This window comes from Adiantum capillus-veneris, chromosome 4 (genome assembly GCF_014529385.1).
Source record: "Adiantum capillus-veneris isolate H3 chromosome 4, ASM1452938v2, whole genome shotgun sequence".
NCBI classification, from domain to species: domain Eukaryota; kingdom Viridiplantae; phylum Streptophyta; class Polypodiopsida; order Polypodiales; family Pteridaceae; genus Adiantum; species Adiantum capillus-veneris.
In genome coordinates, this window is record NC_140934.1 from 176,323,283 (window position 1) to 176,351,272 (window position 27,990).

At 45.6% G+C, this 27,990-nt stretch overlaps 1 protein-coding gene across 1 annotated transcript in view; it reads left to right on the top strand.

Moving 5' to 3' along the window:
• The first annotated feature begins 14,058 nt into the window (after window positions 1-14,058).
• Window positions 14,059-27,990, top strand: part of LOC147460402 (DUF3754 family protein, putative (DUF3754)) — a 147,554-nt gene continuing 133,622 nt past the window's right edge. The window contains exons 1-5 of the mRNA XM_086511482.1: window positions 14,059-14,695; window positions 15,121-15,549; window positions 15,628-15,813; window positions 26,703-26,838; window positions 26,962-27,293. Coding sequence (XP_086367608.1) covers window positions 14,169-14,695; window positions 15,121-15,549; window positions 15,628-15,813; window positions 26,703-26,838; window positions 26,962-27,293 — 1,610 coding nt within the window. The 5' untranslated portion in view covers window positions 14,059-14,168. The remainder of the gene's footprint in view (window positions 14,696-15,120; window positions 15,550-15,627; window positions 15,814-26,702; window positions 26,839-26,961; window positions 27,294-27,990) is intronic.

The window sequence follows — 27,990 nt, forward strand, 5'->3', positions numbered from 1 at the left end:
TGGCGGACATTCTTGAGGGCGGACATTAGCAAAGCTCTTCGGTGCGCGATGCAATACTTTCTCGGATACTGCATGACGCAGCATTCCCGGGGCATTAACGACAGGGATGTTGCTTTCAACTGGGTCAATTTTAGTCTTTCTCTTTACCTCATTTTATTTTGTATCTAGACATTGTATTCAATTCACACCAATTCTATCAATTTGACAACAAGTGATATAACATTTCATTGTGCTCTCACTTTTTCCCCTCCCAGTACCGTTGCTTACAGCGGCGAACATTGATGACGTTCTTCAGCGAGCAGTGCAATACTTTCTCCGACAATGTCGGGCATTGACGGTGATGATGATGGTTTACTCAGATAATTTTAGACCTTTAGTCTTTTGTTTTACTTAATTCTATTCTTTACCGAAGCATTGGTTTAGATCCGCATCGATTGTATTAGTTTGGTCTCATGGACTTTTAGAGACGGTTGATTTTAATTTTCATTTCATTTCATTTTCTCTCTCTTTCCCCCCTTAACCAAATTGCGGACTCTACCTTGGTATTTGAGACTCCTCATGAGCAGATGTGGCAATAACTAGCGCATCATATCAACAACAAAACGGGAGTCAGGGTCGTATGAGAAGCCGTATGCATAGGTTTATGGTAGGTTAAATCCTCATGGACATTCACTTATTTGTATGCAGTGCACATTGGTTACTTATGTTCAATTTAATGTATGAAAAGAAATTGTATTTATGTTCAACTTATTTATTGTGAAGAAGTTGTACTTCAAAATGTAGTTACTTTCCCCATGTTGGTTTTGTCCTAGCATCTTTGCGTATTTTCTCATCTCTTGAAAAATGTTCAGTCCCTTAAATAAATTAAAAGAAACGAAATGAAACATACAATCTTGTCAGCATTGTATTTGCAATTGGTTAAAGTTTTATTTTTATGTGGTTCATAGCTCCACATTTCTTTACCCTTCAATATTTTTTGGAAAAGAATGTGACCTGTCCACTTTTATTTTGGTTTAATGCATGTGTACCATCAAGACTACGCACACTTGAAGCGAACCAGTCAGCTAAGTCCTATCCTCACTCTCGTTTCTTTTTCAACACCAAGGCATCTATATTGATTACATGCTTGATCAACACTGTTCATAACTATCACACTTTTTTTTATATAAAGAAAGGCTCTTTTATTTACGTGCATTATCTTCTGAGTTACTAAATCAACACTTTCTAACGTTGTGGCTATCCATATATTAAAGGGAATCTCCATTGAGATCATCTCACATTGAGCTATGCAGCTGCTCACATGACCCAAGATACATTGAGTTAATAAACAACAATTTGTAAGTACTGTGTTACTCAACCTTACTCCAATGTGGTATCAAACAGGTATTCAAATTTTTAATTTTCTCTTTTTATGTCTTCTCTAGTCCATCGGTCACAAGCACACAAATTTGCCAATTTAGGCAGTGTGTCAATGCTCATCCCGGTGTAGATTTCTTGATTGAGACAACACCAATTCTACGTGCAGATCTGCCGATTTAGGCAACACACTGACAAATTATAGTCTCACTATTTTGAACAAATTAAATGCAGATCCGTCGATTTAGGCAGCATTAGTGAAGATTCGCCGATTTAGGTAGCACGTCAGGTGTAGATTTGCCGATTTAGGCAATACCGATCACAAAATCATGCTACAGTGACTGGCCACCACTGTATCTAGTATGATTTTGTTACCCAGGTATACAAAATAAATGATATTTGGATTTGGATTTGAAATGGATACATGTTGGCAGATGTTTGAAATTGGATTTGGAATGGGTATATGATGCTTTTCTGTCGCGATAATATTTATGAAAGTGAACTTGAGATTGATGATCGAGCATATATTATTGGATGATGAGCCCTGTGACCAATGATATCCTCATTCATCAGGATATGACATATACTGCTTATTCTAGTGGTATGCGACACTAGAATAGGTAGTATGTGGATGACGGCAGGCATATGCAATGTTGTTAAGTTTCACTATTTTTATTATATGATAATTTCTTTGACACAAATTTCTAATCACTGTTTTTGACAAGTACGTTTGCAGATTTCTTATCTTTGCAATTGAGGACAATTGCTTTCCAATGGAGAGGTATATTATGGAATTGATATTTATCCATTTATTGCAGCTGACAGGTGGCAAAAGCATCAACAGATAATGGGTTATGCAGAAGGATATTATATTTTATGTATATTTGATTATTCAAGTGCTCTTTATGAGATTTGACCATTTATGTTCGGCCAGCCAGTTTGGACTCATTTTTTAGCATTCAATAAATAAATACGTGCAAGAGAGAAATGCTCACTCTTGCACGGGGGGAAATTGCACCCAGTGTTCGTGTCTTCTTCTCTCCTCTCTTCCCTCCTCTCTCGCCGTGCCGGTGTAGCACTCCACTCTAGGAGGTGCGCTTGCACATTCTCGCTTACTCTCTCTCGCTCTCTATCTCTCTATGTTTGCGTACAACTTCTATTTCGTGCTTGTGGATCTGCGAGGTATGCATATTTATCGTTTATGGTTTTTAGTGCACGATTCTAGATATTTTGTAGGGTTTTCGGCGCTCCCGTATGTAGCAGAAACAACACATGGAGGATCCATTGGATTTACCGAGGGAGTCTCCATTTGCGATAAGGTTGGTTGTTTAGCCTTCCATGTATCCAAGAATCTCATGAGACCCATTGAAGGCATGTGGATCCTCTTGTTCTATCTCTCTAGCTCAGTAACCATATGGATGACCTCACAAACTCTTTGTTGTTGATCCTCTACACTAGTGGCACCTGTTGTGGATTGTAGGACATCTAACCAACCCACGTGATAGGTGTGACCTGTGTATAGGTTGGTTAAAGTCTCCGTTTGTAGTTCATACTCCCAATTTTCATTTAGGAACGCTCCATCTAGGATTGAGGTGCTAGGGGTGTCCTTTGAACTAGATGCAATGTGTCTTGACCCTTAGTGGTCGCTAATTTAGGAGCACTCAATTGATCGCCTGGCATGGATGTTGACATAGGGGCTTTCGCTTTTAACTCTCTCCTTTTCTCTGCCCTACGTAAGCTCTCGATTTCCTTTTTCCTAGCCGCAATGATATACCGCTCAACCTCTTGCACTTTGGCAAGGCTTCTATCATATTATCTCGGAGGGGAATAGCTCTGAAGAGTCAGGGGGTGCAGTGAATGGAGTATTCACGTGCACATTCTCCAAGAGCATGGGTTTTACGTTGGTAATGAATGGCGAATTTACTTCCCCACCCCCTTCATTTACATTGTTAGCTCCATGTTCGGAGCGAGTGGCTCTACTAAAGTCTTCCTTCAAGCAGCTAAGCACGCTCGTCCCGGACCGTGGGCCCATGGCATGCATGTCTTGGCTTGAGCTATCGGGATTAGGCACTCCATGACGTTGTAGTCAAGAGGAAGAGTCACTAGACGCAATATGTGGGTCCTAAGTGGTACTGCCTTGGGTTTTCGTTGAGGGCCTAGAGCCTATGGTAAAGGAATAATGAGTGCCCGCATAAATGGAGACACTCTCAATGTTCTCGTCCTCTAGCACACGACTAGAGCGTAGGTGCATGTGACCTCAACATTCTAGAGGTGTTGGTGAGTGCCCGTGAAGGCCGCTCACCTAGTTTTTTAGGTGTTTACAACCTTTTTTTTTTTGTATTTTTGGTCCCATTTTTAAACCGTGCCACGGAATATGGCGTGCGATAGCTCAAAACAAGCATCTTGGATTGGGAGACATGCCATGCTTTACAGCCCCCGATTTGGTTACGTACCGCCCCCAAAATCCTAAAAATAGTCTTTTCCTAGTCGGAGAGAAGGCTAAAATTAATAAGTCCAAAGGGTGAGTGTGAAGGGGATGGTGGAGGACTTGAGGAACTTGTCCCACATTCTTGGTCCTGGTCCTAGTCCTAGTCTCGGTCCTGGTCCTAGTCCTAGTTCTCAACCTGGTCCTAGTCCTAGTCCTAGACCTGGCCTTAGACCTGGTCCTCAAGCTAGCTCTGTGTGGCTCTGTCTAACTTCCTTACAACTAATACAGCTAATTAACACTAATTACCTCCACTCACACACTGTCTAACACAATAAGCTACACAATGTCTACACTTCCTAACACAACAACACTGCTCACTCACAGAGTACTCAATCTACGGACATGGACATGGACCTGGTCTTGGTCTTGGTCCTAGTCCTAGTCCTGGTCCTAACATAGCAACACTGCTCACTCATAGAGTACTCAATCTACTCATCGTCTATTGCACATTATCGATTTACACTAAGTAACAGATCGGCTAACACCTGCCATTACAGATCTAACAAAAACAAGTACACTGCAACACTTAATAGAGCTTACAAAATCCTGCTAAAACTGCCCATTGCAGCCACTTAATAGTTCTCACACGACTCAGTAAAAAACCACAAAACAGATGTGAAGGCTTCCTGAGGTAGCACTGAGTGCTCCTCAAGCTTAGTGCAAGGCAGTCCCCGACAGCGACGCCAAAAATGTACGCTTTGTCGTACATGTAGAAGCTGGGAATTTGCCTGTGCACTGTGTGCAAGCCTCGAAAGGCTGCAAACACACAACTAGAAGATCCTAGCAAGCTCAAAGGGGCAAGGGTGTCACTCACCGCTCAATGCTTCCGTCGTGAAGGATCATGTGCTGTGAAGAAGAAGGAGCCGCCGTCGATGTCGCGCTCAACCACGTCACCGCCGTTGATGCCGCCGTAATGCTCGATCACACTCTCTCTCTCTCTCTCTCTCTCTCTCTCTCTCTCTCTCTCTCTCTCTCTCTCTCTCTCTCTCTCAAGCATACACACACACACACACACACACACACACACACACGTGTGAGCACACAAAGGAGAAGGAGACAGAGATGGAGCAAGAGCACTTCTTAGCTTACACCTCCCAAAATGAGGATTTTTAGGTCAAATGGACCTTTTATAAGAGTTTGGCCCATTCACACACGTGTGCCCATAGTGGCCGATCATTGCAAAAATACTATAAAAATAAGATAAGTGGTGCGCCTCTTATCGACGATCACCTACACACCTATTGGACCGACAAGCCCGGTCCATGACTCCAAATAAATAATATGCATCCGTCGAGGGTGATAGGGTGTCCGTGAGGATTAACATCGGGCAGTTTTTGGATAAATATTGGCTTGATTTTGCTAAATTTTGGGATTTACCACAATTTTTTAGGATCTTTTTAGGATTTTCTTTATAAAAATCTAATAAAAAAATGGAGAATTTGAAGCCAAACGATAGAATACCTTAATAGAAGGACCCGTAGAAAAAGTTTGGAAGTAAATGGAAGACGTCAAATTTTGGCCTAAATACGACGGTGGCCTGAAAGGTAAACATGTTGTATCTAGGACAGACAAAGTCCAAACGTGGAAATTGAAGATCTATAAAAAATATAAAGTATGCACAGAGAATGATGGGATCGAAAAGAAAAACGGGTTTTCAGAAGCACTAAGCACGTATACTAACTTAGGGGGATTTTCTATTCATTTCCACATAGCGACTCTGTGGGAGAGAGCGAGCGAGCGAGCCAGAATGCACGTCTTTTGGAGAGCCCATATGCACAGATCAGGCATTTCCATGACAAGCGGAGCTAGCGGTGAGCTCTATGATGCTTATAGAACATGTGCATGCATGCCAAAAACTAACCCACTCACCAAAAACACAAAAACAAGGTATATGTACCTCACATAGAAAACTGAGCACTGCATAAGGTAGAAAAGTCCAAATGATAGGTGTAAGGCATCAAAAGAACCCCACAAGCATGAGGAATGCAAAGATATGACCGAGGTTAGCAGAGCAAGTGCCAGAGATACCTACCGCGGTAACTTCCACCTAGCATCAAATCATGAACAGAGCATAGCAGCAGGTAGTCCACCACTAGAGGGTCCTAATGTCCATGTTCACCTCAAATGGATACTTAAAACTCAGAAGGGATAGCCAAAGTGCCCAGGAACCCAGATTTTACCCTTACACAGAGAACAAGTCACCGAACTACAAGTGCATGGCCCCAATAGGATTCCCTTGGCATAAGAAACCCATCCATGTGAATCTTGTGCAAAATGGCCTCAATTGACACGAAACGCGGTAGCTGCCACAGAGCTTAGACCAGACAAATTTTGATACCAGCAGCTTCCCCAAGTGAAGAGGAGTTCATAGACACCTCATTTGCTCAAATTGGACCAGCAGAGAATTTCCACACAGAGATTTACAGATTTCAAAGCCCAACCACCAAGAAAATTATAAAACTTGTACAAAAGCCTCGAATTTTTGGACCATAAGCTCCACCTACCCATAAGTAACCAATTACAAGAAATAGTGAAAAAAGTTGGACAGAGTTCAACTTATCATAGAATGTGAATTTTTAGTGCCTTTTTAAAAAAAATAGGTAGATTGGTTAGTCCATGGGACAAAGTTTACAGCCCAACCCTCCAAAAGCACATAAATGACCATATGAAGCTATAGGGAAGGTTTGAACCCAACTGCAAAACCATAACTAGGGCTTGCTTAACAAACACGACTTCCGGCAAGAGGAAAAACTAAGTGATGACCAAACCAGTGATCCAAATTGACCATGCAGGGTGGTAGTAGACTCTACACACCAAGGGGAATCAGATGGTACCTCTCATGCTAAAAATGGGCACAATTGACAAGTGTCGTGGTTGTTGTCACAGGACCTAAAAAGTGCACTTGAGCCAAGAAAATTGAAAGCTATAGCATGTTGCCAGTCGAGAGAACCCATTTGAAGAGTAGAATACAAAAATGAAGTTAGAAAGGTGGGTCATAGTAAAAAACTCCAACTTGACTCCGGAAAGACCAAGTCAAAAAGAGTTCAGCTACTTTTTGGGCTTAATTTGAGGTTTAGGTGTCCAAATTGATCATACATAGCATGGAAGGGATTGGGGAGGGATAAATATACAAATTGTGAAAAAATCTCAGATTGGCACTAATGACGCCGATCGCGGTTGCTATCACATCAAAACTCAGAGACTGGAGTAGACCGTAATGAAGTACATCTCAAGAGGATTCTAATGACACCTCCTATGCCAAAATTGGACACTTTGAGCTCAAGATATTGACCAAATTAGCTTTGAGGGAACTAACAGCACAAATGACTGACATTCGATGATTTTTTTGCCATAGGATCAAACACTCCCAGAAAAATGAGACACAGAAGCATCTATAAGCTTGAAGAAAAGGAGAGCTATCTAGTTGACATGCACCATATGACAGGGTCCAGAGTCTGTTTTGTCGATGAGACCATCCAAGTGCAGCATGGCCTCAGAGTTTTCAATTGTGTGTGGAAAGACGAACAAGGTAAAATATGGGAGGCACCGTAGATGCCAAAGGATTTCAACACTATTGCTTATACACCGCAAAATGCCGTCAGAGCCATCTGAAGGCTAGAAGTCGAGGATTTCCTATCAGAGCCAATACTTTGAGCTGATTAAAGACGTGCTCATGAGCTAATCACAACTCTACAAAAGATAGACGAAGAAAAGATGACAACAACACTCACAAAAGCAGATGGGACAATGGAAATCACCCCAGATGCGATAATAGAAATCGTGAAGCTACTAAGGGGAGAGCTGATAAAACCACAAGGCTATGCTGATGAGGACTTTAGTACCATGAAGTTGCCTGAAGTTGCCTACATTTAGCAGCATCGAGGAAAGAAGGACATAACACTTAATGAGGGTTCTGCATTAGAACCTACATTTTGATAGACAATCCAGATACACGAGTCTTGACAAAAAATTGGCATCAACTCTACACAAGATAGTACCGCAACTCCGGCATATACTTGTTGATCTAGCCAAATGGGGTTTCAATCGACTAGTAACAGCAATAGAGAAAAAGCAATGGGGCGAGCAGTATGGCATCCCACACCAAGGGGGAGCCGAATTTTTGACAAAAAATGCGGCATGTCGAGTCGGAGAACGGGATTCACTGGAGGATGCCCCAAATTCAAACGAATGGGCTGAAAGAGTACGACAACCCACGACAAAGAAGGTGGCAGCACCTTCTAAATATGCAAGGACCACTAGGACAAAGAAAAGGGATGAGGGGGCCACACACACATACAATCCCCGTTATATAAGTGCAGGGCAAGAGGAGGTGAGGCCTAGGTTGGGAATGTGGTGGGGGAGGGGCTGTAGGGGAGGGGCCGCACTGAGGGGAAGGGGGTGCTAAGGGAAGGGGTGGGTTGAGGATGTTAAAGTTATAGCATCTCAAGTGAATAGTCCAATGTGATCCCAATATTTATTTTGGTTTTAGGTATTTATTTTACTTATTTGTCAAAATGTGGTTAGGGCAAGTTGCTAAGGTGAGTATATAAGCACCACCTTGCCCCCATTGTATTATCATCAATTCATTTGACAAGGTTGGTTGCTCTCTCTCTCTCTCTCTCTCTCTCTCTCTCTCTCTCTCTCTCTCCGTGTGTGTTCTCCCCGTTGCTCTACCCTTTCACATTGTCGACTTTGACATGGTATCAGAGGTGCATGGACTTTGATTGTGGGCGAAGCCGCACATGGAGAAGAGGAATGGCTTGCTATAAGGATCCCCCTGTTGCTTTGTGTTTTAAAAAGCTTGGAGATCACTTGCGTTTTAGCGATTCGTCCATGGGAGCATTTTTGTTGGCATTTTGAAATGTTGATTGCAACGCTAGACGAAGGGCCTCATTACAGGCAATGTCTTGAGATAGCAATTGGAGGAGCTCAGTTGGCCCAAGGCATCCCTCTGTGCAGCGTTTTGAAATGCTAAAGGAAAGGGGACTCCATGATGACAACTCCCTTGTGCATGCATTTGACAACGTTTTAAAACACAGTGTGAAGAGGGTAGTTTTAAGGTAGTTGTGTCTTGCGTTTTGAAACACCATGTCGTGGAGGCAGTTTGGAATGCTTGATGTTGGCACCATGTCTGGTTGCATTTTGAAATGCCATTTGCTACAGATAGTGGTAGTTATGAGAGGCGACATCAGTGGAGGATCTCTAGTTGCCAATATTGCGGCACCAAAGTTGACAGGGATCGCTTTTTCACCTGCAAAGAAACTTCAAGTTTTCGCCTGCATTATCTTCTTCCCTCAACTGGATTCACTCAGAGAAAAAGCTCACAAGTGAGATTGAGTTGCGTAATTTTCCACTCCACCATGGAATTGATGCAAAAGAGTTATATTACATATGAGGGCCAGCAGACTAGCAGTTTTGAACCATTCTTGCGAGCACTGAAGAGCCGACACACGGTAGCAAGCCCATCACTTTGACGCACGGTGAGGAGGAGTTTGGGCGTTATTACATTATTGAGGTTTAGTTTCATTGGAATTGGGGCCGCCATTCTATACGCCTCCTTACCTTAGGGCCTCCTTGCGAAGCTTGCTTTAAGTGCAGAGTTTTGGAATGCAAAATTTCAAAGAGGGCATGTTCAGGTTTGGCATCAAAGGTGGCAAAAGTGAACCAACACCAACACATGATTTTGGAAAGTGCATCAACCGGCACCGAGTCAACGGCCTATGCATGGGCGAAGTTCTCCAGGAAGTCGTCGATTTGTTTGGCTGAGGATTGTGAAGCCAAAAGCAAATGTAAAAGTTTAATAGAGGACAAAGGTAAAGGCAAGCTTGACAAGGACGGGAGTACTAGTACTCAGTTAGTTGCCTCGATATCCACGAGGTTTGAGACCCGTTGTTATAAATGCGTCAAGATGCTTTGTTTGCCTCGAGAATGCAAAGCCACAGGCAAAAGCAGGAACTCACAAAAGGAGAAAGGAAAAGGCAAGCTGAACAGAGATAACGATAATAAGGAATTGATAGAGGAGATTGGCATGGCATACGTGGCGGCAACCACTGTGGCTACGATGCCAAATTTCTAGTTAGGTGGTGGTTGCAGCAACTAGCTTCAGCCAGGGAGAGGCTTGTGAGTGGCAGAGGGGGGCTAATAATGCTCCCTACAAATGATTTGGATCCATGTGTTGGACTTCAAGTTATTGTTCTTTGAACCTGTGGGTCGGAGTAGCTGAGGCGGTGGGGGGAGGGGTTATGCGAGGGAGAGTAATGAGAGAGGGGGGGAGTTGCATACGCGAGGAAGGTAGCAAGTGGGACTTCAACGAGCAATAAGAATGACGAACTTAATTTTTGTCAATCCCTGTGGATGCCCTCAAACTCTCTCTCTCTCTCTCTCTTTGCCCTCCGTCCCCCATATTCATACTGGCTCTGCCGGCTGTTGCGAGGAGACAGTCTACGAGACAGCAGGGCGAAGAGTTTTTCCATTGGCTTATCGTAACATGCTGCCGACTTGGGCTCTTGGATTATCTTGGCTTGCCTTGCAAAGAACGACGCTAGGGTTCCCACCCTCCTACAGAGGGCGCCATTATGCCCAAGCTACCAAAAGAACCGCAACAAGCCTCACTACTCAAAGGTGGCATGTCTACCTTTGGCACACCAGCATCTCGCCCACGGAGCTTCCTCGCTGTGACCGCTGCCCCTCGAAAGGATCCCTCCGCCCGCCAAGAAACAAGAATCTCCGCTCTCGAAGCTCAGATCCAAGTCCTCATAGAGGAGAATGTAGCCCTCAAGCAACGACTACACAAACTCAAGAACTCGCAAGAAGCGGAGAGTCAAACCCTGCTCGCAAAGGCACAAGAGGTTGAAGCCTCCCTCCCCGAGGTCACAATTGTTCAAAAGAAAGTCCATGAGCTAACACATGGAATCAAAGAAGATCGACACCGAAATACATACGGCCTTTCAAGAATGCCAACTGCAAGAATCTCTCAGCTTAAAAATGAGAATTGGGGGACTTCCGTCGCCTTGGTACACTGATGAGGACACACTAGAAGACACAATCACCAAGCTCAACGACATCCTCCAACCAATCATGTCATAAAATCTAATATCTAACTAACCCAAATGATTTTCTCATATTAAATTGATCACTTAATGTGGGAGAATAAACGAGAACAAGTGTTAAGATATAGGTATGTGCTTATAGATCTATCTCAACACGGGGCCAATGGTAAAGGGGCCCAAAAGGGAGATGGTCTATCAAAGAGCAAGGCTAATCAATGGAGCATAAGACCTTAGGGTTAGCTTCATTGAAGACCTCCAATAAATGTGTGTAAAAGTCCTTTGACCTTAAGTAAGCTAGGGCTGAGCTTGAGGTGGGAACCCGGCCCAAGCTCGAGGTGCTTGTCATGCTTGAGGTGTTTTTCATGCTTGAGGTGCTTGATTAAGATGCTTGAGGTGCTTGACTGGCTCCATGCTTGAGGTGCTTGACTTGCTGCATGATTAAAGTACTTGAGGTGCCTTGAGAAGCTTGCCTGAGATGCTTGTGGGAACACCCCCTAGTTCAAGTGCTTTGTCATGCTTGGTGAGTAAGGTGCTTGATCACCTAAAAGTCAAAAGCATTCCTACAAGAGGGGGGGGCGAGCCCTTTTCCTAGGGGCTAGAGAGAGAACACCCACTCACACACACAAGGGAAGCCCAACTTGAAGAGGCAGCAAGGACACATGTCAGGCCCCTACCCATGTTACCTTCATGTGTTGCTTGAAGCCTATTGGCTAGGCTTCAAAGGGGTCCAATGATAAATTACATGAATTATCTAATTGTTTTAGCATTTATCAAGTCCTCTCTCTCAAAGGGGAAAGGGGGACACTTGTCCCAAGGCTACCCATGTTGCTTGTAATGGCTCTTGCTTGTGATTGGCTAGGCCTGGAGGGGTCCAATGAGCTTCAGGCATGAGCTACAAGGGGGGGTCGACCCAAGTAAGCTAGGGGGGTGCCTAGGGGGTATACTCACCCACACACACTCACAAGCACTCTCATTGTGTGATATGCAAAGTGCAAGAGCTCCCTCTCCAAGCAAGTAGAGGTTGAGAGCCTACACCAACACTCTTGGCTATGGAGTGCAAATCCAACCAAGAGCCATGCTTCAATGCTTAAGCTTGCCATATCCTTCTTCTTCATTACTATGCTATTATGTATGCTAGCAACAAGAGTATGATAAGTGAGGAACTAATTCTTTCTCCTACGAAATGTTTCTTCTTCCTCTTCCCTACCCTCATTCCCTGCTAGCTCTCTCCACCTTCGAAGGTGTTTGAGGTCTTGGGACTGAGGCTTGGGATAGTTAAAGCTTTCTTCAAGTTTATGTTATGTTTGTGGTGCATGAAGGCTTCCATCTTCATGGCATCACCTAGGTCACAAGGAACACAAAGACTGTATTGTAACAAGTCTCTCTTTATGGGAGAAATCATAATACAAATGCCTATTGGAGGGGGGACCGGCTCCACATAAATCCGGTCCTCAATTGTTGTCATGTTCTCTAAACTCTCTCTCTTGCAAAAGTATTGTCTATGCCAAGTTAACTAATTGCTATGATTATGTTGCTATCTTCAATTATGTCTACCCGCTATGCTCACAAAATCATTTCTTGAAAGTACTCTCATTAAATTCCGCTATTCTCAAATTGAATAGGCAAATTCCATTACAATCACCATTGAGCCCAACACCGTCTCTTGGACTCAACGACACAAATAGACGTATGCCACTTGAACACTGCATCATCACCATCAAGGCAAAGGAGAAGCGGATGAAGCTATTACACAGATCCCGCCTCCTCAAGGGAACTAAGCTTTGGATAGCAGAGGAATTGACTACCAACCAGCTGAAAGTCAAAGCAAGCGAGCTCAAGAAGATACACGAAGCCCTCAAGCAAGGCAATGGGCGGTCTATCGGGGTGGTAAAGCGGTCATCCAAGAGTTTCGGACTCGTAAAATGACACCTCCATCCCTTGACCCCTCTTAGTTTTTTCTCTTTCCCTTAGCTTTGAACTATTTTCTTTTACCCTATCGATGGTCCCTCATACCTTAATTGATTTGTATCCCACGCTTTCACTCAAAGGAATCGTTGTACTGTTTTTTGTTTTGGTCCCATAGGTCATATCTGACCTTAGTGGACGATAAATCTCTCTCTCTCTCTCTCTCTCTCTCTCTCTCTCTCTCTCTCTCTCTCGCTCGTGAAACCCTCACTCTTTCTCTCTCGTCTGCATCCCTCACCATATCAATGAGCTGTGTGTGTGTGTGTGTGCACGCGCGTGCAAGCAGACTCTTAAGTTCGCTCTCCCTCATAGGCTGTGAGGGAGCAGACTCTTGTGTGCACCAAAGCGCACGTGCACACACACACACACACTCTATGTGTGGGTGGGTGGGTGCTTAAGGTGCATGCCCTCTCCCCTTCGTTTTTAGAGGCCCCTTCCCTCTCCCCTCTGTTTTAGAGGCCCGTGCTCTCTCTTTCGTTCGTGAAACCCTCACTCTTTCTCTCTCGTCTGCATCCCTCACCATATCAATGGGCTGTGTGTGTGTGTGTGCACGCGTGTGCAAGCAGACTCTTAAGTTCGCTCTCCCTCACAGGCTGCGAGGGAGCAGACTCTTGTGTGCACCAAAGCGCACGTGCGCGCGCGCACACACACAATGTGTGGGTGGGCGGGTGCTTAAGGTGCATGCCCTCTCCCCTTTGTTCTAGAGGCCCGTGCTCTCTCTCTCTGTTTTTTTTTTCTTCCTGTCGCACTGCCATAAGGTAGCTTGTCCATTAGCCAATAGGGTTTAACCCCCCTCTCTCTCTCTCTCTCTCCCCCCCCCCCTTTGATGTTGGGTCTCTAACGTGATTTGGGCATCTTAACCCTGCTTAAGCTAGCTAGGCATCGTTGCTGTTTTGTTCACTAACCTTATAGTCTACCCGCTAAAATTTTCAAAAAACTCTACGCATGCGATTAGAGCAGTGTAGAGCAATGTAGACAGTGATAAGGTCACTCATTAGCCATCAATAACGGATGCTGGGAGGGCTCCCCCATAAGCCGTCTATTGAAGGTGCTTTAGGTGGAGGGGCCCTCAAACAATCGCAGTTGTGCCCCAATTTGTTTGCAACAGATTTGGCCGACGCTGAGGAGCTTTCCTCAACCTAGATACCCTTTAAAGGGTGGGAAGAAATCTAATCTTCTCAAATTTCGAGCTTAATTTTTTGGTGCTTGGCCTCTGGGCGGACGTGTGGCAGGTTGAAGCACACGTGGCACGTGGTGAAGGCTTCGGGCCTAGCCCAGCACTGCGTGCGCTCCATGCGCTCGCGAGGAAAATGTCGGGCTCCTGCAAACTCGCTTTCTCCCGCGCTTCCACTATTGAGCGCACTGTTCCAACCTCGCTCCCCAATCCCTCGCGCGCCAGATTTCATGTCTGCAAATCCTCGTCCTCTTCTTCCCAGCCTGATGTCCAGCTTCGCATCGAACACCGAAATGTCAACAACAGCAGCCGGCAGGGCGGCTTTGGCAAGGACGAGCTCAGAGGCAGCTTTGGCAATGACGAGCCCGCTACTTCTCCTGCCCCCACCGAAATTCCTAGTCAGAAACCTGTAGATAAGCTGCATTATCGGCAACTAGGCCATGCAGACCGTCTTCTCAACGGAGAACTGCATTTTAGTAGATCGCTAGATCGGGAGGAAGAGTATACTGAACTTCCCATTGATGATGAGCCTTTGGAGCCCATTACCAAGATCAGCGTTCCAAGACAAAAGTATATACCCGTTTCCAAGGTGTCTCTGGTTAAAGCCCTGGCAGATTCCTTCAATGATGAGAAAAAGGCGTCAGAGTTTCTCATGATTTGCTCGTAAGAATCTGCTCATTGCTTTCCGAGTCATTGTTGTTCTCCCCTCTCATTCAAACGCATTGTGTTTGATAAATGTATGAACGAACCTGCAAATTGTGGCATATTTTCCAGTTGCTCTGAGAATACTTAATTAGGCCAAAAGCTTTCACAAGTCCTGGTCTGTGCACACCTTGCTTAGTGAGTCTGAGTGCTCCTTTCACCAAAGGCTTTCAAGTGCTTAGCATGCTGCATCAACCAGCAAGCAGGTGGAATTTCATTTGTACATGCTTGTTAGCGAGACAAATAGTAGCTGCCTTGACGGTTGTGTATTGAAGTTTATGTGTTGGTATCAGACATGCTTGGGTCATGCTTATTGCCCTCGCAGTAATCTTTTTTAGAAGTGTCTTCTATTCAATTCACATGGGAAATTCCTGAACTTTTTGCAGACTTCTCGACTTCATCCTTCATGCAGAGCATAAGACAACACTGGAGCAAATGCGGCTAGATTACAAAATCACGCGGTCAGCTTTGAAAAAAGAGGCGCAACATACCAAGGGCAAGCCTAAAGGAGGGCGCAAGGCTAAGAAGAAAAAAGGATTGCTAGGACGTTTGTTGGAGTTTCTGAATAAACGGAGGGGTGAAAGCAAAGTTGCTAAGTCAGTTTCTGCTAGTATGAAAAAACAGCTAACAAATACCACATTGGATCAATTATATAAAGATATATCAGATTATGGGCTCGAGTATCCGTCACTGAAAGAGAACAAGCTGGATCAAGGAACTATATCTTCTTCATCAACTGGGAACGGGACACTTTCCAGCAACCCTGGCACAACCACAAGCATGGCTACAGTTCCTGCGGCTGAAACCACAATCAGGTTTGTGTAAAATCGCTCTGTGCTGCACTGTAATTCCATGACAGGGTTTAACTCAAGGCCCCTTTTGCACCATTGCAGAAATAGTATTGCAGCAGCGGCACGTTTCCAGCGTACCTTTCTGAAACTGCTCAAGAATGCACATTTTCAAGGTCTTTCAGCTCGTGATTTGCAGCTAACGTCTGCATTAAACAGTGATTATTTATTGACCCTTCCAATTGAAGTGGACTGGAAACATACATCTTCGAAAGTTGCTATTATATTCAGGCATGCAGCTCAATTTCTTGATTAGAAGTTCTTGACGTTTCTAGTTCTCATCTCACCTATTTAGCAGTCTTGGTTTCACCCTTCAATCGTTTGGAAAAATATTTTGAGAACACGGAAAGGTGACATAACAGGATTTGAGTATATTTGTGCCTAGTTCTATACCCACTATTGGGAAATGATGATGTTAGTGGCGATGTTGTTCTACTTAGGCAATACTAATCATGATGGTGCTGATGGTTATATTACCTGTGGTTGACTACCATGAGTCTATACCTTGCACTCTCCTGTAGAGGTGAATCTCGGATTATCCTGGATACATCTAGCTATATGCCAATAAGCGCCCTTTGTTGAGGGCTCCTTAAAATGTGCATGATGGCATTCTCTCTAGGTGCTGCACGTACATTAGCAGTTGCGTCAGGTTCTGCAGGTGTGTCAGCAGCTGCAGGTGCTGCAGGTCACAAAGGTGACACGGTGCAGGTATAGCTGGGCGTGCAGGTTCAGTAGAGTTGACAAGTGCAGCGGGGCGTGCAGGTATAGTAGGGTTCACAGGTACAGCACGGTTGGCAGCAGGCCTTGCGCAGGTTCGTACAATAGCAAGTGTTGCGTTTTCAATAGTTCCAGCACCTGAACCTGCAGTGATTTGACTCACACAGATGATGGACCAACCCGATAATATTGGAGATCCAGATGCATATCAAACCCCGCCCAAGCAATGGTTACATTTATCAGGCAGAAAGGTTAGATGATGCTATTGCTACTAGTTTGTTGAGGAAATCAGATATGGAGAAACACATAAATGCAAAAGATACATTGATTGAAGAACTTAAGGGAGAACTGGCAGCTTGTAAGAGTAAAAGTATTCTTGGAAAGGAAGGAGACATCCAACCCTCAATGATTAAGGAGCTCAAGAAGATCAAAGAACATATGAAAACTCTCCGGGAAGAGGAAGAGCAGAAGTCGAGGACAACCTCTTCATGGGCAGATGCCCTCACCAAAATGCAAGAGAAGGTTGCTGAAGCTGAAGAGTGGATCGAGGTTGCAAAGAAGGGAACAGCCAAGATGGCTGAAGCTACACACGACAACCACCATTATCAATATGACCATTGAGGAAGAGCAGAAGAGGAAGATTAGAGCCCTTGACGTGCGTGTTACATACCTTTAGGACATTGGAAATGTGGAAGAAGTGAAAGAACTCTTGAAACGCATGGGCATTTTTGAAGCCACACATAGAGGTGCATGGAGAGTGGGGAAGAAAGGAAACGTTGGGGAAGGAAGTCCTAAGGAAAGAGCACTCATTTTATATTTCCCTACTGTGGAAACTAGGAGAGAGTTCTTGAAAAAGAAAGCAATTGTTAGAAATTTTTTGGGCGATGAACTCACTTTAGTGCAAATTGCACACATGCAAGAGCTTATGTTAAAAATCAAGGCTGTGAAGGAGAAAAAAAATTTGCTTTCTATAGAGGTGGGAGAGTGGTGATCTTGGAAAGACGCTCTATGTGACGGTGCAAGACCTATGAGATCAGCCTTAAAATGGCAGTATTTTATTTTTTACTCTTGTGATACATCAAACTCCCGGTGTCACACTTCCTAGAGTGATGGGATACCATTGGGAGACCACTTGTAGACAGGAGGTGAGATCAAAGCATAGAGGACGTGGGTCAGGAGGTGAAGAGTTGCACCCTCTCATTTGTATTGTTTAGAGAGATGAGTATGCTAGATATATGTGGGTTAGGGTGAGAGTAGAGACAAGGAGGCCACTTTATATTGCAATATGTGGCGTACTAATCAGCCATGTTCGAACTTTTGACGACGAATCACCGAAATAGCGAAAATCTGTGGCTTGCCAGACGATGCATCTGCCACCAAGTTCTTCTTGCCCTTCACATGGACAATTTGAAAGTGAAACTGCGACAAAATATTTACCAACCTCATTTGTTTCTCCAAAAGTTGTTTCTGGGACAAGAAGTATTGTAAACTCTGGTGATTGGTGAACACTGTAAAATCGGCTTCGATTAGAAAATGGCGCCACTGAGTAAGGGCATGGATGATTGCCAAAAGCTCTTTCTCGTAGATCTGTGCAACCCGCTCTGGTCGTGAGAACATTCTGCTCTCATAAGCTACAACATGGCCCTCTTGCATCAAGACCGCTCCCAGATTGCGACCACACACATCACAATAAACCTCAAATCGATTTTGCAAATCTGGTAGTACCAACACTGAACTAGTTGTCAACTTCTCGTTAAGAGTCTGAATTGCTCCCATCTCAGATGGCTCCCAAGAAAAAGAAACCCTTTTTGTGTCAGAATGTGCAATGGAGAAGCAATCTCCGCAAACTTTCGAATGAACCGTTGGTAATACGAGCACAGACCCAAAAAGCTCCGAACTTGTACACTCTTCCAATCCGGCCAATCTCGAATGGTTTCAACTTCGGTTGGATCCATTTTTACACCCTCTGCAGAGACAATGTGTCCCGAAAAGTGTATTTTTGACAAGGACAACTCACTCTTTTTCCCATTAACCACTAGTCGATGTTGCCACAGTGCCTGGAAAACCTATAACGGATGGTGTCTGTGCTCTGTCTCACTCTTGGTGAATACGATGATGTCGTCAAAAAAGGTGCCTACAATTGACCTGTACTCTTTAAAATCTTGTCCATTGTTCTATTGAATGTTGCAGGAGCATTTGTGTGACCGAAAAATACTCGTACAAATCCAAAGGACGTCTTGAATGCAGTCTTGTACACATCTCCAAGAGCAATCTTGATCTGACGATAACCACTTTTCAGGTCGATTTTGATATGATGATAGCCACTTTTCAGGTCGATTTTGCTAAAACAAGTAGAACCTTGCAGTATATCATCGATACTGGGTATTGGAAACCTGTTCTTGATGGTGATTTTTTAAAGAGCTCTGTGATTAATTTGGAGATGGCCGAAGTCGATACAAGTGGGATAGATTTGATTTGCAGATTTCAGCCCTTAGCATTTTCAGATTTCAGCTTGTCTCATCGTTGTCCTCATCATCGTCGACATTGTCGGCAAGTCCATAGCATTGTAGAGATTTGTGCAATCAATAGTAGACCGCTCTCGCCATAGAGAGTGGGCCCTTCGGAGGAGGGATTGACAACATTCTAGTGTCGTATTCTTCTCTCTCTATCTCTCAGTCTCAGCACCTTCATTCACAATGTTTATCCACCTTGTTTGTGATCATTTGCACTCTCTCACTAAAGGAACAGAAGGCTCTCCCTTATGTAAGTAAAAGGAACCCTTGAGCATAGTTCGGAGCACTCATCTTGAGCAAAGTTCAACATTCACTTCCGCTGCACCTTACATTGGTATCAGAGCTTTGGCAGTGTCTGTATTACTCAAGGAAAGAACCACAAGAATTTTTTTGCTTGTTGCGGTCGCACGTAACCCACGTTCACTTGGGCGTGTTGATTCCTAATCATGTTTTTGAAGAGTGACAGGAAACCCAAGAAAGAAGGGCTTGTCTAGCCTCTCCTTGTTTGTCTTTCCAGTCATTGAGAGCGGACCGTGCACTTAGCTGCCGGCCAATCAACGTGAGGTGGGAAAAAGCAACCTTGGTGTGAGCGCAAGGCTGCCAAGAGGTGTGCCCGCAGGGAAGAGTAGAGCTCGGGTAAGAGAAGATCCTTCTCTAACACAGATTGCAAGCTATAGAAGAACCTCAAGACCCTCAAGAGCCTCAAGACTCAAGAACCTCAAGAACCTCAAGACTAAAGACCCCCAAGAACCCAAGAACCCAAGAACCACAAGAACCAAAGTTCCTCGTGAACTTAAGAACCCAAGACTTCAGTGTATGGTCATCACCCGAAGCAGAGTGGATACTTCGCATGGAAGTGGCAAAGAAGAATTTACCCCACCAGGAGTTTTTTTGACCCTTCCCCTTCCCCATCTATGCCAAGGATTGCACCAACTCCTATGGAGGCTTTGGTCCAGACGATGATGGACAGGATGAAGTTACAACAAGAAGCGTGGCGCGCAGAGAGAAAGGCAGAATTGGATCGTGAACACGAAGAAAGAATGGCAGCCTTAGAGCGTGAGCGCGAGTAAGCGCGCTTTGCGGAAGCGTAGAGAGCCCAACACATGCAAGAGTTGTTCCGACTCTTTTCTAGTGTGCAGGTGCAGATTGACAAGAATCAGGTGAAGGAGACTCTCTCAGTCTTTTCTTCTTCAAAGCACGTCACACATGATTTGCATGATCAAGATGTGATTATTCACGAGCATGATGATTTGCATGATCAAGATGTGATTATTCACGAGCATGATGAGTTGCATGATAATGATGTGATTATTCACGAGCATGATGATTTGCAAGATAAAGATGTGATTGTTCACAAGGATGATGGTTTAGTTGATGCTTTTTCTAGGGAAGCTAACCTCATTGCAGATTCGATCAATCACGACAAACCGATCTTGGCTCTCGAGTCGAGGTCCAAAGAACCCCCACAAGAAAATTCGATCAATCACGAAGAACCAATCTTGGCTCTCGAGTCAAGGTCCAAAGAACCCCCATAGGAAGTATTATGTGTACGAATGATTAGTCAGCACGCATTGTTCGAATGTTTCATTCGTGATGCTTTCTTGTATTTTAGTCACTATCCTTATGTGATGCCTTTCCACGGCATGCCATATTGTACGATGAACACGTTTCACTCATGAATGAGCACGGATATATGCGGATTACTCATGAAAAGATGAAATGTTTGTATTCAAGGAATTCACATTCCATGCCTCTTCCTTGGCATGACACAGTATCAGAAAGAGCACAAGAAGGATTGAGCATCAAGTATCGGCATTTTCATTGTGGTTTGCCACAATTGATAGATTTAGATCAGAAAGTCAAGATTCGATCTCATTGTTTGCGTGTGTTTGATGACTGGTGTGGCACTCCGTCTCTATGTTCATCTACATTGCATGCACAGGCTTTACAGAAGAGTATAATTTTTCCAGTCACTTTACGTGTAATGGGTATGTTCATGTTTTTGTGTTGGAAGTGGTTACAGGAATTTTCATCCTCAGAGATTCTTGAAGAGGTAGATGCATGACTATAGACAAAGTTGAAGCATTGAAGGAGCCACAAATGACTGTCGCTTTCGGCGCGGTCCAAAGAAGGCGTTGCAAACCTTTATGAAGTTCAAGTATCGCACGACCCACACATCAGAGTGGGCCGGCGAAGAATCCTTTCTAGGATTCCAGACGCTGTTGGCGATCTCCCTCGACGCCATGTAGTTCGGTACCAGTACTTCACTTTAAAAAGGAGGGGATGTCACTTGCACATCTAACCCTATGTGTACGTGACAAGCTACTGCATGACAAGGGTTCAGTTTAGTTCAGTTAGCCTAGCTTAGGAAGTGATCTGGCACTTTTGCGAGTCTGTTTGCAGATTGTGCATGTCCAGACACTTAGAGTAGATGCATATCCTCTAGTTGCACACAACATGATCTTTAGATTATAGTCGGAACCCATCAGGAGCATTTTTACAGTGCATAGACCTATTTTCCCTATTTTTGCCAATTTTCACTTATTATTATTAAGTGACTTTTGTTGGGAAACTGGGTAGGGCAAAATGAGTAAGGAACTATATAAGAAAAGCTAGCGTTAGCACTTTCAGGCAGAAGAGGCAGCAGGAACGTGTGTCCAACAGTGCACCTTCTCAACAAGCCCCCCCCCCCCGGGCAGTCAACCTAGCGTTTTCAGCCATCAACAAGAATCAGCCAGCGTTTTTCATCCATTGCAGATCAGCCCCAGCGTTTTGCATTTGCAGACCAACCTGGCAATAGCAGACTCAACAGATCCCCTAGCATTTTTGCAGCAGGTCAGAAATCAGCCCTAGCGTTTTTGGATCAGCAGAACAACATAGCGTTTTGCAGATTCTCCGCGACGGAACCAGCATAGGCATCAGCGTTTTAGTTTTCAGCAATCAAACTCCACAGTAGAACCCCCGAACCTTGCAGATCTCACCTTTCTGAAGAGCAGATCCTCGCCACACGGTTAGATCAGCAAAGTTTGCAGATTCAGCTCGCAATTCACAGATTTCAGCATCTGCATTTTCAGCGTGTCATCGTCGCATCGTCGTCATCGCCGTCATCGCGGACATAGAGTCAGAATTCAGCAGGTACAAGATTTGCAGATTTCAGCCCTTAGCGTTTTCAAATTTCAGCCCGTCTCATCGTCGTCCTCATTGTCATCGACATCGTTGGCAAGTCCATAGCATTGTAGAGATTTGTGCAATCAATAGTAGACCGCTCTCGCCATGGAGTGGGCCCTTCGGAGGAGGGTTTGACACTATTCTTGTGTCGTATTCTTCTCTCTCTATCTCTCAGTCTCAGCACCTTCATTCACAGTGTTTATCCACTTTGTTTGTGATCATTTGCACTCTCTCACTAAAGGAATGGAAGGCTCTCCCTTTCGTTAAGTAAAAGGAATCCTTGAGCACATTTCGGAGCACTTATCTTGAGCAAAGTACAACATTCGCTTCCGCTGCACCTTACATTTTGTTGCGGGAAGGTGAGATCTGCGAGGTTTGGGACTTCTACTGCGGTGTCTATGTGCTGAAAACTGAATACGTTGAGGCTAATTGTTGTCTTGTTGCGAAGAATCTGCAAAACGCTAGGCTGTCATGCTGATGCAAAAGCGCTAGGGTTGAAAGTTGTGCAGATGCAAAAACGCTAGGCTATTGTTGGTCCTCCTGCCGCCGGGTTGGTCTGCAATGCAAAAAACATAAGGGCTTGTTGATGAAAACACTGGCTAATCTTGGCAAAAACGCTAGGCTGGTCTTTTGGGGGGGGGGGGGGGGAATCTTGCTGAGAAGGTGCCTGTTGAACAAGGTGTTCTTGCTGCCTCTTCTGCCAGATTATGCTAGCACTAGGTTTCCTTATATATTGGCTTAGTCAAATTGCCCTACCCAGTTCTTAACAAAAGTCACTTAAAAATAATAAGTGAAAAATGGCTAAAATAGGGAAAATAGGTTCTGTGCACTGGAAAATGCTCCTTATGGATTCTGATTGTAATGCTGATGATCATGCTATGTGCAACCAGAGGATATGCATCTACTCTTAAGTGTTTGAGCATGCACGGTCTGCGAACAGACTTACAAAAGTGCCAGAACACTTCCTAAGCTAGGCTAATTGAACCCTTGTCATGAAGTAGCTTGTCCACATGCACATAGGGTTAGATGTGCATGTGACACTAGAGCTGCATATGCTCATGTCAATCTGGCTCTAGCCATTGATCCCATAGTGAAGCATGGGGAGGCAACAGGGTAGTGATCCCCTAGATATACATATGAAGTGACCACCTCTACCTAGCCTCCTACCATTGTGAAGTTAGCATGGCTCTTGCCCTCTCTTGATGTATGAAATATCATGACCCTTGTCATTGTGAGGTTGCTTTTAGTATTAGTATCGGGTGCGATAGGGTTCATAAGCAAAAGTCCATCATGTACCCGACTATCATAGATGTCTGCCAAATCATGCGTGAAGTAGATGGTGGCGTATGGAGACTGCCATATATGTGTGGTTTGCTCCAATAGGACACGGGGGGGCTGTCAAGGTTGTGATCAAGCCTAGGGCCTCCAGTGAACCCATGAGATAGTCTTACCACTGTGCCTCCTGTTGTGAATGCTCTCCAAGTGGAAAGCATGCCAATCCTCTTGATCCTGGCCATTGTGTCATTCCGTTATATATAACGAGACGGTGACATGCTCCCAACTTTGAGAAGTGGTCTCTCCATGTTGCCCTCTGTCCGGCCTTGAATCTTCGGATGTGTGTGTAGCCCCCACATCTTCTGCCTCCATTGTGTAGCATCTCCATATCCTCGTGATCATGTACCTCTCATTGTCTGCGTTGTGTATGGGTATTGAAGTCTCCCATTAGGAAGACCTCACAGGGTTGAATAGTACATGATCTCCTCACATAGGCACATATATAGTGATGGCCCCATTTCCTCCTCCAGTCCCCTCATGTGTGATAGCATATGAGGATCCCAATGGTGAGAAGCAGCATAGGACGATGCATATGGTCTAGGAAAGCTGCAAGCGGATCCACATGTATCTGGTCTCTAGATCCTGAGCTACGACTCTTAAGCTGTCCTTGTAGTTCTCGTCAAAGTAGCATTGCCGCTCGTTTGATAGGGTGAATATTATAGTGTGCTTCGTATGATGCTAATGTGATTTTATTGATGCGGTTTCATGACATGTGCACGTAAATGCTCATTGTGTGGGATAGTGGTAAAAAAAGTTTGCCAGATTGCACATGGGGGAGCTAAGCTGCGCGTCAGTGTGCACCAAGGGCTGGTGCATGGGACGTACTGTTTTGAGCTCCACAAAGTGAAGCTATAAGGGGTATGAGCCTCCCGAAGACCGGCCACGGGAGGGGACCCCCCACCTAGACACTGTAGCCTCACTCCACGCACTCGCGCACCGTGGGGACTCCACGCAAGGTTCCCCGGGGCACGCTATGACCCGTCGGCGGTGCGGCGGAGCCTGAGGCTACGTGGGGCTAGGGACCCGGAACGCGAAGACCCGCGAAGACCCGCGAAACGCAAACGGCCGTCGACCCCTGGAACGCAACAACGCCCGAGCCGGTCCCGTCCGAGCCGGGCCCCCGAGAAGGCAACTTGACCCGAGCCGGTCCCGTCCGAGCCGGGCCCTCCTGAGCCGGTGCCGTCCGCGCCAGGACCCCTTGAAGCAACACCTCGTCCCTCGGCCGCGCGCGGGTATAAATCCCCGCCGGGCCCCTTGAAGACAGAAGTCCCAACCGCCGCGCGCGGGTATAAATCCCCGCCGGGCCCCCTCCCCGACGCGCCCAGAAACTGGGGCGTCACACTTGGTATCAGAGCTCCAGAACGAGCTCCTGGAAACGAGCCGAAGATCGACGTGCCCGACGCGCACGATCCTCACGACGACTCCAACCGCAATGGCCCGGGTCGTCAAAATCTTGGTGAAGAGAGCTCCAGAAAGCAACCACACGCCCTCCGCCCCGTGACGCGTTCCCTGAACACCGGGCCGTCACCCGTGACCCGCATCGGCCCCGGTCCGAGCCGGGCACCTCCATGAGAAAAAGGAACGATGCGAGCCAGACAGGGCTCTCCGTGACGCGTCCAAACACCGGGCCGTCACCCGTGACCTGCGCCGGCCCCGATCCGAGCCGGGCACCTCCATGACACAAAAAGCAAAGATGCGAGCCAGACAGGGCTCTCCACATGAAGAAAAGGCAGATGCGAGCCAGACAGGGCTCTTTATGATAAAAAACAGAGAAACTCCAAAAACGCGACGAACCAAGCCAACGGTGTTCGTCGCGCCCCGGCCACGTTTTGTGGCCCATGCTGAACTGAAGATCCAAACGACGTCCAAACAGGGACCAACTCGCAAGTGCTGCATTGCGACGGAACGCTATTTCAGACTCGGCTTTCAAGAAGCCTCCGCGCGGACCAACGCAGCAGGTGGCTCCGCGCACACTGGGTTACCTATTCGGGGAACGCTCAAGTACGGGGAATTCTACTTGGGTGTTCAAAGCATACTTTTTCAGCCTTCTGCCAAAACCCCAAAAATACACACTCACTTTATTCTCAAAAGTACAAAAACAAAGCATGCCTACTTACTTGCATTTTTGGGAACAGTTTTGATCACTTGCACTTATATGCACCCCTTTGTCCCCACGGCCTCATGCATAGCCGAGCACTCTTTTCCCACGTTCGACGCGGTCGTCGAACTCTCTTCAAACGGGGGTGTATATAAGGGGTATGAGCCTCCCGAAGACCGGCCACGGGAGGGGACCCCCCACCTAGACACTGTAGCCTCACTCCATGCACTCGCGCACCGTGGGGACTCCACGCAAGGTTCCCCGGGGCACGCTATGACCCGTCGGCGGTGCGGCGGAGCCTGAGGCTACGTGGGGCTAGGGACCCGGAACGCAAGACCCGCGAAGACCCGCGAAACGCAAACGGCCGTCGACCCCTGGAACGCAACAACGCCCGAGCCGGTCCCGTCCGAGCCGGGCCCCCGAGAAGGCAACTTGACCCGAGACGGTCCCGTCCGAGCCGGGCCCTCCTGAGCCGGTGCCGTCCGCGCCAGGACCCCTTGAAGCAACACCTCGTCCCTCGGCCGCGCGCGGGTATAAATCCCCGCCGGGCCCCTTGAAGACAGAAGTCCCAACCGCCGCGCGCGGGTATAAATCCCCGTCGGGCCCCCTCCCCGACGCGCCCAGAAACTGGGGCGTCACAGAAGCCATGAGTATTTTGGAGGAGCGTATTGCCTATCTATTTGTTGTCATGTTATGGTTGGGGAGGCACTTTTGTATTTGTTGCATAGTGTGCACCCTGTTACATGAGAGAGAACTACAAAAATCGATACTTAGCGGAAAATGTCTTGGGGTTAGCCGGATTGCTTTTTGATAGCTCAAAGGGTATGGCTCGTACCAAATGTTCTTTCAATCTGCGGTGGTGCATATGATCTATCAATGACATTTAATTGTTTTAAGAATTCCTATTTAATACTTCATTTAGTCTTAGGCTTCATTATGGCTGAGTCTACCCTGAGTATGCAGATCTTTGTATTGATGTATGCTCATGTGTGTGTGTGAGAGAGAGAGAGCATATAAATTGGTATGCAGTTTTACATCCACGACGTTAGTGGGGATGTCATAGTATTGAGAAAGAGTATGCATGATGGAGCTGATGGTTATATTGTCTTATGGGTGACTACCATGAGTCTATACCTTGCACTTTCCTATTTAGGTGAATCTGGGCTTATCCCTAGATTCTTAAAAATAAATTTCAGCTCAAACATTCTTGCTGGTATTTTTAAATTTCAAAAGGAACGGTATTTTTAACGTATACTTTGCTCTTGAATGCTTTCTGTTGTGGAAAACAGGCGTGGATATGCAGCTGAACGGCAAGAAGGTTTATTATTTGGAGCGAAGTTGGATTACATACAATCTTTAGTGTTGCGGAAAATTTTCAATTGGTTTGCTAAGCCTCTTTTCCGTGGTGGTTCATGGATCAATCAGGTTCATCTCTGACTTTAGTGGTGATTTAGGAATGTGCCTTGTACTCATCTGTTTCTTTGTAGAAATTACAGGAAACTGAAACCTGATCAATGTGCTGACAAGACTTTTGTTAACATGTTGCAGCAATTAAAGAGGTCTAGAGAGAGCGATGGAGTAAGAACGTGGACAGAGGAGTTCACTGAATGGCTCAAGGAGCCTCTTAAGCCAGAAATCGATGACGATTTCTCTGGCATAATTGCAGACTCTCTTACAGATGCAGAAAAGGAAGATTTTCTCCCCATTTGGATTGCTGCACAGCAGGCAGTTCCACGATACGAGGCGTTTCTTTCATCGGTCGGAGCTCGTGGACTGTTACTTCGTAAGATTCTTGTGTGGATGCGGATCCTGCCTCCACAGTCTCCAAAGTTGTCTCTGAATTCGGGCATTGGCTCAACATCCTTTGCGTCTTCTCCAAGGTTTGCAAGGACACTCAGTTGAATCTGTTTGAATTTTAGTGCTGATGGGCTGACTAGCAGAAATATTTCTCAGATTTGGAATCAGTCAATCAGGAATGGATGCATGTCTTAGCCATCATAGACACTTGTGCTCTTGAGCTCGAAACGCAATTTTGACGAGGAGGGCTGTGACCATCCTGATAGGTTCTTTCATAGAAGACCCAGCAAAAATAGAAATATAGGAAATACTGAGAGAGCAAAAAATCAAGGATACCTAAACATGAAAGACGGAAAGTATCTCACAGTGAGCACACAATCTAAGCAACTTGGAGGAGGAGTGTAACATTGACAACGAAATAGCTCAAGTGAAAAACCTTTTCACAGTCCAATGAGGGGATCCGAGGGAGAGACAAAAGTAAAGTCTGTGGAGCCAGGCTGTTTTATCATTGCTCACTGAAAGTTAGTGTGTCTTAGCATGGTTATGTTAGAGAGTAGCGTCTCTTTGGAGTCGTCCACATGGTCCCGGTATCTCTCTGGGACAACTGATGAGGAGTGTGGCCTGTTTTGTGGCTGTTCCTGGCCGAATTAGGTAGAGATTTTCTATCAACTTGGTAGGGGCTGATCATATAGAGTGAGGGCTGTTTTGTGGCTGTGCCTGGCCTATGTGAGGTAATTTTCTCATTTGCGGCCTGTTTCCGCTGTTTGTTTTGCCCACCTT